The 12,973-nt window shown below is 39.3% G+C and overlaps 1 protein-coding gene across 7 annotated transcripts in view; it reads right to left on the bottom strand.

The window, feature by feature from the left end:
• LOC111244587 (nose resistant to fluoxetine protein 6-like) overlaps window positions 1-12,973 on the bottom strand; it is a 45,051-nt gene that overhangs the window by 1,515 nt on the left and 30,563 nt on the right. For 5 of the 7 annotated variants that reach the window (XM_022791833.2, XM_022791834.2, XM_086981544.1 and 2 more), the window contains 17 exons: window positions 12,462-12,531; window positions 10,018-10,180; window positions 8,610-8,700; window positions 7,750-7,850; window positions 7,259-7,336; window positions 6,833-6,925; window positions 6,368-6,461; window positions 3,859-3,988; window positions 3,149-3,280; window positions 2,906-3,017; window positions 2,453-2,543; window positions 1,854-2,032; window positions 1,509-1,629; window positions 1,257-1,313; window positions 662-758; window positions 265-379; window positions 11-87 (listed from right to left, as the gene is read on the bottom strand). In XM_022791833.2, the coding sequence (XP_022647568.1) occupies window positions 11-87; window positions 265-379; window positions 662-758; window positions 1,257-1,313; window positions 1,509-1,629; window positions 1,854-2,032; window positions 2,453-2,543; window positions 2,906-3,017; window positions 3,149-3,280; window positions 3,859-3,988; window positions 6,368-6,461; window positions 6,833-6,925; window positions 7,259-7,336; window positions 7,750-7,850; window positions 8,610-8,700; window positions 10,018-10,180; window positions 12,462-12,531 (1,801 nt within the window). Of the gene's footprint in view, window positions 1-10; window positions 88-264; window positions 380-661; window positions 759-1,256; window positions 1,314-1,492; window positions 1,630-1,853; window positions 2,033-2,452; window positions 2,544-2,905; window positions 3,018-3,148; window positions 3,281-3,858; window positions 3,989-6,367; window positions 6,462-6,832; window positions 6,926-7,258; window positions 7,337-7,749; window positions 7,851-8,609; window positions 8,701-10,017; window positions 10,181-12,461; window positions 12,532-12,642; window positions 12,899-12,973 lie in introns of those variants that run through there. The other 2 variants (XM_022791837.2, XR_015322207.1) reach the window with 2 other exon arrangements.

The following is a 12,973-nucleotide window of genomic DNA, read 5'->3' as shown; positions in this document are numbered from 1 at the left end:
AAGCACTTACCCGAGAGAGATCTCGGCCATTCGCGCGTTTCGTTCGTTCTGCCATTCGGTGCCGCCCGTCACGGCCACTACCTCCACCTGAGAATCCATATTCACGTTAGGACAGAGTCGAATAAATCGAAAAGAGATTCTATAAGCACTACTAATTTCTGCTTCTTTACATCTTTATTTTTCCCTCAAAATCCTTTGTTGATGGAGGGACGAGGGTGGGGTTTCTATAAGTACTATCCGAAAAAATTAAGAGATCACAGTTACCAAGTAGAGGTTTTAGGATAATTTTCTCAAGGTTGATAATAGGTACTTCGAACATCATCGACATCGCATAGGCGCAACCGAAGGAAAAGAGAGTATCGCCAAGATATTGCCACGTCTGAAATTGAGACAAATGAGCAGAAGTATGTTATTTTGTTAACAGATATTTAATGAATTCACATTTAAAAATTATTCATAGAGTTGAGAGATAGAATAGCAGATCGCCAATAAAATGAGGCTTCAACTACATCGGTGAAACAATTCACTCTTATGTATGCATAAATGGCTTGCTGGTTCCCAGCCAAAGATAAAATACATAATTTCTAAAGTCATATCATTATGTGGCTACGTAACTTGATAATAAACGATTTTTACGAGAAATAAGATGTTATTTCCGTACCATTTCAGGAAAGTGCCTCAAATAAAACCTTTCTTTAGCAGCTCCGCGTTTGTAATACATGACAATCGGGTGGGCCAGGTACGTCATGAACACCAGTCTGTGGCATAAAAAGGCATCAGGAAGTTAATCATAGTAAGCCTTATGAAAATCTTACAGGACGAAATATCAGTTGATGAGGGATAATTCTGCTAACGGCGGTATTATCGACGAATAGATACTTTTAACTCGATCAACCACACTAAATACAGAACACCATTTTAAAGTTTGCTTTAAGATTTTCCTAAAGAAAGAAATCTGTTAGGTGTTCGTTCACAGTATCTTGGCTCAATTTGCTATTCACCTAGGAAATCCCTGGGTTATTTGCTTTAATCTTTTGATTATAATCCCTCGAGGTAACTACACATCAAGGCTGCTGATCGCAATGGGCTACTATCGACGCCGTGGCCCGCTCGGCCGAACTTCTGGTTGTTATTGCCAGAGGTCGCTCCTCCAAGTTCTGCCAGCGGAACACACTGTACAACTTGTATAAATAAGGAAAGTTCTTTTTATGGTGACCTTTTGTTTTATGGCGATGATAACTGTGGGCATTACTTACCTAGAAAGGGGAACAAACGCTTTCCACGTGAGGAACTGACCAATCCATCCTCCATAGCTGAAATAGCACATCGCCGTTCTTTCAGTCATCTAAGATTTGTTTTTCCTGTTGTTTTAACCATAAGCCCTTTGGGAGGGTATTATTTATTTATATCCGGACACCGTACCGGATGAATTCAATTTATAACGTCGTCCATATCTACATACGTTTCTATACGCACATATATGTATACGTACATATAGATGTACGCACCCGAAATGGACTGCCCATACGATATAGGCAACGGTGATGGACCACAATGTTCGGTGAGTAGCCGCATAGAGGTACTGCGGAAGACCGAGGCTGTCATAACGATGATGCCACGGAAGGATACCTATTACAAAACAATTATATTTGAATAGAAAATAAGAGACAACGATTACTTTTCGATGACGTTTATTGAAGTCTGACTTTAGACTTGATATTTAACCAAAATATATTTTTTTGCCTGGAAAAGAAAAACATCTGGACGTCATACTAGCCGGTGACCAACTATTCTGTGAAAATGAAGCAGAATTCAAAATAAAATACCGCCTACATGTGATAGTAGCTACTAACCGTATATGATAGCCCATTGCCCTCCCATGGCTATAATCCAGCCGATGACGACAAGCAGGGTATTTGTTCTCCATTTTGGCGTCTTGAACATCAGATAGCCCATAAAGAGGCCGACCGCATAGGGCCCATAATGAGTGTACGGCCTGTAGTAGAGAATATGAGCTTCTTCTTTGATTAGCCTGTAATACATATTAGCAATAGCGTAAGATTGACGAACTGTTGTAATTCATGAAACCATGTTTTCGAAATTAATTATTTACTATTATATATTATTTATATATTATTACTATTATATATTATTTACTTATATTTATGCAGTGTGAAGTGAAATATTCATAACTCACGCAATGGAGGTAGCTAAAGGAAAGTTATAACACTTAATTAAATACGAAATGTTCTTTGTTCAATTATTTACATAAAAGATTCATTACATGCAAGGCAGAAATAAAGACAAGCCTAGCAACGCCTCAGCTTCGGACAGTAATGTCGGCGTTATTTGCCCTCCTGAGATAACTATCTATCCAGATGGTATCCTTTGGAAATAAGGGCCACACAGTTACTTGGCTATAGCTACCCCTTTCATAAAAAAAAGTACTCACTCAATATCGGGATGGAGGAAAATCATAATCGGTGGAAAGTCGTGTTTGATAACAACAACCATGAATATGGCGATGCTTACTAGCAGCAAACCTGAAAATTGGAAACACCAACTGCTTATCCACTCCAAAAAGAAACAGTTCGGATGTACGGCTCGACTCTCTCTGGGTGATGCAATAAAAGACCGTAATTTATTTTTTCTCCAAGAGCACACTACTTCATTAGTGAGGTTTACAAATACTTATAAGCTGCTATAAAAATGAGTTTTTTTCGTTGCAAATTTTTAATTAATATTTCAGTAAGTGATTGTCAATGTTCTACTACCTTACATTCATACTGACATATATATTGATACAGCACATCAGCGTGCTTCATAGGAACATCTGTTGCGATAGCTTTTCCAGGGGTCCTAAGAAAGAGCTAAAAATTTACCACATTGTGTATACTGTACATACCAATATTAATCAAAGTGGCAAGGGCCGGTCGACGATACATCGGCAATATGACCAACAAAGCAGTAGCGTATAGTTGAAGGTCACACTGAAGATACCATGTCGTTTCTAAACACTAATAAGCACAAACACGCACCATATAGATAACAATATTAATAGCTGTAAACGTGTTTGACACAATAGATCCTAACACAAGGCTCCCTAAAGAAAAAACGAAATAACAACGCTCGTATCAATGGAACTTACGAGAGTCTCGTAGCTCGTTGACCAGTTGGCGATGAAGAGCAACGTCTGCCACCACGATGATTCGCACTTCAAACCTTGATACTCTACCATCTTTTTCCATAGAGGACCCCGCCCGAGTAAGGGTAGAACAACCTCAAGTCAAGATCAGATCAGAGCAGTTCGAGTTAGAGTCTAGCGTTTCGAATGATCAAACTGTACAAGTAGCTTATATCTCCACTTTATGGACTCCACCTTGCAGTATGTATATTTCACTGATAGTTTCTGACAGGCAATAGATATGTGTTGGGGTCGTGTATTCGTAAATGTCTCGTCAAAAATAAGGGTCATTGACAACTCAGAATGACTCTAAAGCTGTGCTTTATGTTTTTAGTATCGTTCTTCGGAATCCAAATGATTCATAATGTACAGATCGTCCACGTGTCCTAATTTGCTAATTTACTTCTAAACCGATTGAAAGTCATTCGCAGTGATTATAGCAAATGTAATATAAATAATAAGTACTAGAAAATGTCAAGTATATTGCCGGTCAATCTTGTGAATTTCAACAACGTGCAACAAGAGTGCAGCGCGCGGTGTGTGCTAGAGTGACGGTGGTTTCCAATTGTTCCGGCTATAACAACTGAAGAATCGATCGAAATTATTGTTGTCCTAACTAGCTAGCTGAACGACTGTGTACACTGAAATCGGCTCTTAAACCATCCGTTTATTACCATGATACAAATCGAGAATCCCAGCGGTGGCACAAGTCTCCAAAGACGGTGGAAGAAGTACATGAAGATTGAAAGTTTTCCGTTATGTTGTTGCATGTACTTCATACTGCCATAAGCTAACGTTAACGCCCTAAAATACATAATGTTTATGCAAAGCAATTGTAAATGCATTAGATCCGAGTTATCTGAGTACGAACAAAAAGAGCCGTGGCTAAGTTTCTGAGGATGACTCGTAGGAAAACACGTTTGGAAGCACTTCAATATTACCTATCAAGTTAAACTCAGTTTTATTAAGTAATCTAATTACTTCTTCGCTAACTGCAATACGAATGTTCAGATTTTCACAGTGCGTTTCATCATTGCTAAGATGTTTATATTTAAATTATTCAACAAACCTACAGGGGCAGAGGAGAGTTTCACGGAAATGTGCCCTGCACATTTAGAACTGTGAACACTGCCAATAGTTTTCAGGCCGTTTTCAACAAAAAAAGGCCTATGCATATTACAGAAATTTTCGGTAGAAGGTCGCTAACGATGGTTTGATTGCATCAAGTGCAGAAAATAAATAGAACGGTGCTAGGAGTTTCTAAAGGGGCCTGATTATGGGCCGTAGCCACCGTAAACATGCATTAAGCCCACGAAACAATGGCGCACGACATCAAGAAAACCGTTGAAAATTTTCATGGATTTTCTTGTCCAAACAAAAACACAAATTATACCAGTTGCGTAACTCCATGTTGATAGAATTTTTTTGGGCTCCGTTACGAGATTGGCGCTGAAAACAATCAACATGCTGATGCGGCCAACCTTTTAACGACCGTAAGGAACAGGAAGCTATTTCGAAAGCCCAGGCACGTTAAGGCGTTAACCGTTTATTTCAGTGCTAACGCGCCTGATACCAAGCATGCTACAAAGAACACAAGTTTTAAAAATCGAACCGATCTTGTTCGCCTTAAAACTTATTCTCAATGAGGCCCTGTCCCTATCAAAACCTTTTATCACCCCAAGCATTTCATCTAGTCCTAGGACTGATCAGTCGCTGTCTGCTGCTATGAAGAATCCGATATAGTTTGTTTTGAACTGAAGAGTTATTTGGTCTTTAAAATGAATTTAATTTGAGAAATGATTCGTCTCAAAATACTCATAAAGCTACTCTGTTTGATCAATGAAATAGAATTTCTCCATTTTTCTTTTAAACGCTTCTGAAGATTCAGTATATCTAGGTAGAAACAGAAAAAAAACTTGATCTTAGTTAAAATTCCTGTTTGACATATATCTGACGTAATATACTATACTATAGTATGAATATACTAGATGTTTATCAGCGAAACGATCCTGCCAGCAATAAGTATAACAGAAACTAGTCAACGAAATCTATCCGGCTAGAATATAGTATGCCTTAAATACATTAAATAACGACAAAATTTCGGTAATAGCGATTTTATGAGGATTGGGTTATTTCAAATAAAGATCTGTTATATATCAGGTCATGTTTACAGATGACCCGTGTATGATAGCAGCAGATCACCTTCATCAACTCTAGGTTCGATTCCCCTATGCGCTGCTAAGATAGCCCAATAGCAGTAAATAGCGAAAAAACGCAGATCATAGGCTTTACGAAGGCAACAAGCACAAGAAGACGTATATTACACTATTGAAGTCAGACGCCGCAACCATGCACTCGCAATGAACAGCCCTATAACTACGGTCAGTGTATCATAATCACATCATGAATTATAGAAAACAGCAATGCCAAAGGCACGTGCGGAAAATCAGGACCACGAAACAAATGTTCAAGGTGAAAACACTGAGAACGAACTATAACTTACCGTTTGAGCATAGTATTAAGCCAAATAGTACAAATTCACTAATAATATACCTAAACAATAAATCTGCAAGTTTGCATCGATCTGTATGCGGTCTGTGCGACTAGAAGCGCAGGCGGCATCATTATGGTTCGAAGTCACCGTACAGTACCGTTTCTGTCGTCCCGTCGAACAATGCAAAACAAGGCACGAATAAAAGTGTTATGTTATTACGGCCATAGAACGTATGAGAGGAAATCGGGCTATCCAAAAAGTACGCACTCCAAGGGGCAACTTTACAAAGTATTGTACGTATGTATGTAACGAACTACAAATGAAAAGTCAATGAATGATATCGTATGATAAATTCTACGTAATTGTATTTCACTCACAACCACTGTTACGATACCCATTCGATTTAAGATAAAAAAATCACATTTTCGATTTATTGTAGTAGGAAAGGGGTAAAATCCTTAAGCTCGAGCGGATCACTGATGAGTACGGCATAGCCCAATATCCTCTATATTTCGAACCGTTTATCCGGTATCGTTGTCCATCATACGGCTGGCTCCCATCACGAAACTAAATGTGTTTACACCCAGGTCCGAAGCTGCACCATAGCGTGTACGTAATATTAGGAGGCAAATACGTTATCCCCTAGACTATCGCCGTCCAGTTTAATGTCCTGCACTAGCGACACCTACCCGAGCATAAAGAAGGTGTCGACAGCCAGCCATCCAGACATTAACAGCTGGAATGACCATTTAAACGGCTCGCGTTGAATATTCTGGAGAGAAACTGCGAAAAAGCACAAAAAAATGCACGTTATTTTTCAATGCAATTACTGATACATTTGGGACAAAATGAGGCGATATTTCCGTACTTGGAAATTGGTCTGGAAATCTGTCCAGCCTAAAGCGTTTTAATAGCTGAGGAACGAATAGACAGCATCGTATAACAGACGAATGACAGTGGCGTAATAATCTCTCTCGCTTTTTTCATCAAATGGCCTAGTTAGGAAAGAGGAGCTATCCCTTAACCGGTTTATCTTTTTGGCTTAGATGAGACACGTCGCTGCCCGTCAGGCAGCTAACGAGTGACAATAAAAACAATAAAGAATATTTGATTAAAAAAACTTGGCTAAAGTGATTTCTTTAAGTGATAATTACCCACAACTTCGGGATTTGTGAAGATGTACGCGTGGCAAAGTATCACCCAGCATATGCTGAAGAACTTGATTCCGTGCATTACACTTAGTGTACCTGGTCGATAAGGCAAAAACACTTTCGATTACTTTGTTGTGCTTGGTTCGTAGAAGAAAGGACCGTGCACGATATTTCTCACCGTGATCGATTATTTTAGGCGCTAAGACAAAGTATTTTATGTTTGATTATGTATGGATGTATTTGCGCTGTCTGCTCACGTTGATACGAATCCGTTCGACGGCAAGATGCTGAACCACTTGTGACATGATAGAGTTTCGATCCCAACAAAAGGCCACCTGTCGTTTAAATTTTCCTAACCTCGTTAAATGGTAAATTGTAAGTGTGCAGAGCTGTTGCTGCAGTGTGCACATTGATTCTAGACATACTGACCTGGCTGTTGTCTCGTGGAGAACAACCTCACGGAATTTTCGTACACGGAGAAAGCACAGAAAAATGCCATCAAGAAACCTACAACACAGGACGCATAAGCAAACTTAGTACTATTTATAACCCGTTTGTAATTCGTTGTTTGCCGCCTACTCTTACCTACTACGTATAAATGATTATTTCTGTTCTTATTATAAAAGGATGATTCGAAACATTGAGAAATACTGTGCTAGGGATGCGCTCGATGGTCGACATCTCCGCTTGTAAAAATTACCGACTGGCAAAGCGAAATTTTATTTGTATAGGAAAAATTGGCCACATTCACCAACGGCGCTCACTTTTTATGGAACAAAACTGTAAATAAGTACAGTGTCTTAGCGGCTACGCCACTCGATTACTGTTTTCCTATAGCAAATTTGAGGCTCTTTTTGAGGATATTTTGAGCTCTGATAGGTAATTTATTTATAATCGTAGCAGCCTATCTATGATCCTACCAGAGGGCCTGTGTGTTTCGTCGGCACCGCTTGTTACCCGATACAGGGCTGTCACAATAGTACCTAGAATAGTAAGTACAGCCATTGTGCCGAGTGCGACGCTGGAAATAAAATCCGGATTAGATTATTTCACTCTATGACATTTAATTCATTCATTCATTGTATGCATTTATTTAATAGCCTAAATATATAATAGATAAAGCTACGCTAAATCCTACCATTGGAAAAACTGTATCTCGCAAGAACTCCTTTTTCCTAGTTTTCCTTTCTAAGGATAGCGACCTCAAGCACTTGTCAGCCATATTCGCTACTCATTGTTGATTATTCAACACAGGGTATACTCGAAAAGTAGTGCCATACCCTTAAGTTTCACAATGAGAGATATAGAGATACATCGTCGTCGTCTGACTTGAAACATTATTTATTTAATTACTATCGTTTTATTATATGAGGAGAGCTATTGGTCGATCTAAAGGTTTAATGGTAACCTATAAACGCCTGCACAGAAATAAATTTCTGACAAAAAGAAAAACGCTAATTCAAGCTGGTGTTGTAAAAAAGAACTGGCGGTAACAGTATAAATGAAGATATATACATAAATGATGTGCTGAAGCCTATTGGTTTCGACGACCAAAGCGGATGCACTTTGTAATGAAGTAACAAATATCAAGTTATCACTTCGAATATCATTATTACAATAGTAATATGGTTTTTGTGATTATTAAAGAACCTGTGAGTCCGTTACATGAAATAGGATAGTCACCACAAAAGCACTGAATCAAAACATTCAATTACTGTTATTAAATTTTACCATGTTACACTAGCCATCGAACATATTGGTACTTCATATGATATCTCACATGGCAATTTTTTGGCCAGGCCGAACCTCGATCGAGTCTTCGTCGACATCGCAGTCGGAGACTGCTACCGTCCAGTTGATACTTTTCAGCACTGCAAAATGTTTACGAACGTTCCATATTCGAAATTAGTAACTATTTGCTATTTTCGCAGGTAATATAATGTTCCGCATTGGCTCTGGAGTTGTAGGTTTCAAAAAGCGCAGATGGCAACACGTTTCTCTACAATTTCAATTTTACAAAAACAAAAACAAAAATCTTTCAAGGAGTATGCCTATCGAAGAAGTATGCTACCTATTGAAATATGTTCAAAGCAACACTGTGCTGATTAAGGATCACACATAGGATAGTATTGAATAGTACGATACATTGCACGATGACTGGTCTGTTGTTTCAAACAGATCCCTATAAATGTCTCGGAAGAATGCAGTTCATTGAACAAAGAAATATGGTTATTTGGTGGTGGTGGTAATTCTGTAAAAACGAGTTGACGGATAGAAACAATTTTTAACTCGATGACCAATTCTGCAAAAATATTGTTCTTGAATGGTCGCAGGAATATAGGCGCACTTACCGGCGTGCCGGCTACAATAGGTTTTTGCCATGACAACAAGGGACAGGTTATTCACCATAGTATATATGCAGAGATGTCGTATGAGACCACTGACCAGTTCACACCCCCTTGTCTAGTGTGGCAAATCACACAAATCGTACAGAAAAAAGCAGAAATTTTAATTTGTGTATGAAAGGCTAATACTCAGACTACATGTCAGGCCGTTGCTTCAGCCGCCTTCTTAACCAAAATTCGGTACCAGCCAACTGACCGCGATACCCGTTCTGGCGACAACACATCGCGCTGCGTTCGTGTCATGTTAGGTTAGGATAGACCTATGGACGATTCAGGAATCCCTAAAGTGTTCAACTTTTGATATCTATTAACTTCGATGACCATAAACTTTTCGTCTTAATTCGACAGCTCGAAATAACGAATTTCCTATGTATATTTCGTCTGTCAAAGTTTTTTATCCATGTTTCTGTCTTTTTCCCTGCGATTTGAGAAGTTAGCTAAAGATGATAAAATGCAAGTGACACAACTGATCTATAGCTTTTTACGTAACGTCCGCAGTGGATGACGCTGGGCAGCTCTCAGATCGACAACTCGGTCGGTACACACATAGCTTTACTACACTTTAAACGCAGCCATTTCGAATTTTGTAGTCTGAGCTAAATATTCTGGTTAGCTCAATTTTACGCACTTACAGAGGAAATAAGTGCGCACCAAAAATATGCATTTTTATTCAAAAAATTTCATCTTTTTTCTTGCGAAGTTCATGAAGCGCCAGGATGGTTAAATGTAATACTTTTTCCCACCGCCTGCGTTGATAGTAATTTGAATTCAAAAAATACTTACTGATATTGGCTAGATTTTTAATGTCATCGCTCGAGCACTCGCTGGGTATACAGATACCCAACTGTGAATTTAAATGGTAAAAATAAATTGAGTGGGGCGCCATATGTTCGAGTAGTCCGCCCCTCGGCAGGGTGTGATTGTCACCCAGAGTGGCCCAAATGTCCTGCCAAACCACAAAAACGTCTTTTATTAGTGTGTAATATATAGACGAAGTTTTGAGGGTCTCGTATATGTCACGATACACTTTGTTGTCTTTCAGTGAACCTTGAAATGAACGTAAGCTCCACCTAACCCGCTATCCTATCTAGTTCTTATCGATAAGGGTTGCCGAGCAACAGGGAATAGGGTGTTATGCTGAATATACATAATACGTTCGTATCGTCTCAACGCTGTACTGAGTCATTTTGGCAAGGGGCGAAATATCTATGTGCGAATACCCAAAACGAAATCCTACAGCCTACTACTTACTGTCAGTAGAGGTCGAACCTTCTGGACGTTGGTGGCGGTGCTATCGATTTTATTGTATTAAACACAATTATAGCCATTAAAATTGAATGATTCCATATATCTTGTATGCACGCTAGTCTGCTGTGTCTCAAGCTCGATTTGTTAACAGAGGCTTTCCGTCATCACACTGAATTACGGCGGCAGCGAACTGCAATGCTGTCGCCTGGACGGACGGAACACCGTTGTTTTGAACCGACATTGTGACTACATATAGAAAGTAATTCGATGATCGGGGTCTTACAGCTTTCTCGTGATCCCTGTATCGAAAGCTTGTTAGATTTTTCGGTCTACTGGTACGCCAATGTTTCGCGTATTACATTTTTTGTAGCATAAAGGTGTCGTCTGATTAGCAGCGGACAATGAGCTAGTCATCTGAGGCGGCAAGTGTGTGTCGCTCAACATTGAGCACGTAACAACTCACTGCTCTTCGAAGCTGTGTAGTTTGACTTTTTACTGCTGCGGCATATCACGAGTTTTACCGTTTTATGATATCATTAAGTACGTAATCTTTTGCCAGTTATGTTGAAACTTGAGGTCGACATTTCCACGTTTAGAATTGAGAAACGATCAACTTTTGCATGTTATGTATATTTATGCGTGTGCGCACGTACATACCAGTATGGTGATCGAATTCGGAAACGCTATGCCGTTAGCAAAGGTTTATAGTAATAATGTAGGTATAATCAGTGTAGCTCTTGATTTTTGACTGTCTTAAACGGAGTTAGACATTCTTAGCTCAGTCAATTTTCAACCCAATCCCAACACCTGTTCTAGAGGGTTCCCGCAGTTCGTCCAAGCATAGTGCAGCAGATCTTCTACTGCCCAGCGCGTTTTGTGGCAAGTCCTGATTAGCAGTTTGAAACAGGGACAATGCAAAACCATGCCTTTTTCGTCCTGAACTGTTCCTCTATTCCGGAGGCTCTTAAACACTCTGTAGCTATAGTGACGATACTGTTATCATTAACATACAACTTCATTCGTTTTTCGGCTCTCTATGTTGTCTGTATAAACACAGCTTTGCACTGGAGCATGCTTGAAGCATATAAAAACTGGCCCATTTTAGATATAAGCATCTATATGCTAAGAAAAATCGAAATAACACTAGCTAAAAATCGTTCCGTGGGCGTTTTCAGAGGTAAAACACAAAAGCTTATATCCTCTATGAAACCCTGTAGAGTATTGAAAGCAAAGTAAAAACATTTATCTGCAGCAATAGGTTTACTAGAAAGCACATTGTTGGTAATAATTAGCTATGAAGAAGCATCACGGCTCTATGCGCACAAATGAATCATACTGCATTTGTCCGGCAAAATTGCCAGTTTCAATTCGCGCCGATGCTCGTTTCATTGTATATTGTATGTGCGTTGTAACCATATGTTTCAACCAAAACATAACGCTGTTGCGTTTTGGTCTCATGACGTAATGATTACGAGGACCTTGTTGCTGCTCGATGGGAATGTCCGTGCCTTAGTCTGTAAAAGATGCGTCTTGTGGATAGTTGTGACTGAAGTCATCTTTTCTTTGCATCAGCGATGGTGAAACTGCTGCGTCTTCCGTCAGCTCAATTCAACTTCGGTCGCAGGACAGATGCAACTGTGCGAAATGTGTTTAAGGTGGGCGCGAATCCTGAATTTATCGGTACACAGCCAGCTAAATGAAACTATTCCTGGTTGCGCACGAAATTCAAACTGCCAGACTGAACCAATAATTTGTTTTCTTCAATGACCTTGACGCCACTGGATAACCTTCATTTCCCCCGAATTCTTCTCACAACGTAATTTGATGTATGCGATGTAAAAAGCGGTCCAGTCGAAGTGTGGATTATAACAACTAATGAAGTGCGGTTATTGTACGTTTTTATTTACTGAGAAATGTTAGGCTTCAAATTCTATCTATCTTTCTTCATTTTTAGGCAAAAAGCATTAGCTATCTGTTACCATATCATAGTGGATACGTTTAGGTCTCGGAGGTAGCGGTGCGGTGAACTTAAGTGTGCAGTATTTGCCTCTGAAACAGTAAAAAGGTTACATTAGTAACTAGAGGCAACAAAATGGTAACTTGAATATTTGCCTTGCTCACTATCAAGGTCGAAAAAAGTTCGTAGTTAGAAGTACATACTGCGATCGCCAAGTTTCTAAAATGAAGGCAGAATTCAACACAAAATTTGGAAGCGATAGGTATCCTTTGCCGTTACTGATCCTGCACTGGTTATAGAAGTGTGTCCATGACATAACATGTACTGAATCGTCACTACGTCTAACAGTCAAGGACGCTTATGTCACATGTTGATTTTGTTGTGGCTATCTGAGCAAGTATTCTCTGGATTTTCATCTTACAATACACTGTTGTGAACTCAGTCTTTGTTGATCACCACCTAAAAACGGATAGACATCAATCATCAAAGTATAACAGCTGTATATATACATACGTACGTGCGTACGGACGTACG

The sequence above is a fragment of the Varroa destructor genome, unplaced genomic scaffold (assembly GCF_002443255.2).
Source record: "Varroa destructor unplaced genomic scaffold, Vdes_3.0 BEIS01000002.1, whole genome shotgun sequence".
Taxonomy (NCBI): Eukaryota; Metazoa; Arthropoda; class Arachnida; order Mesostigmata; family Varroidae; genus Varroa; species Varroa destructor.
The sequence above is the reverse complement of the archived record's forward strand: the minus strand, read 5'-3'. Positions and strand labels throughout refer to the sequence as shown.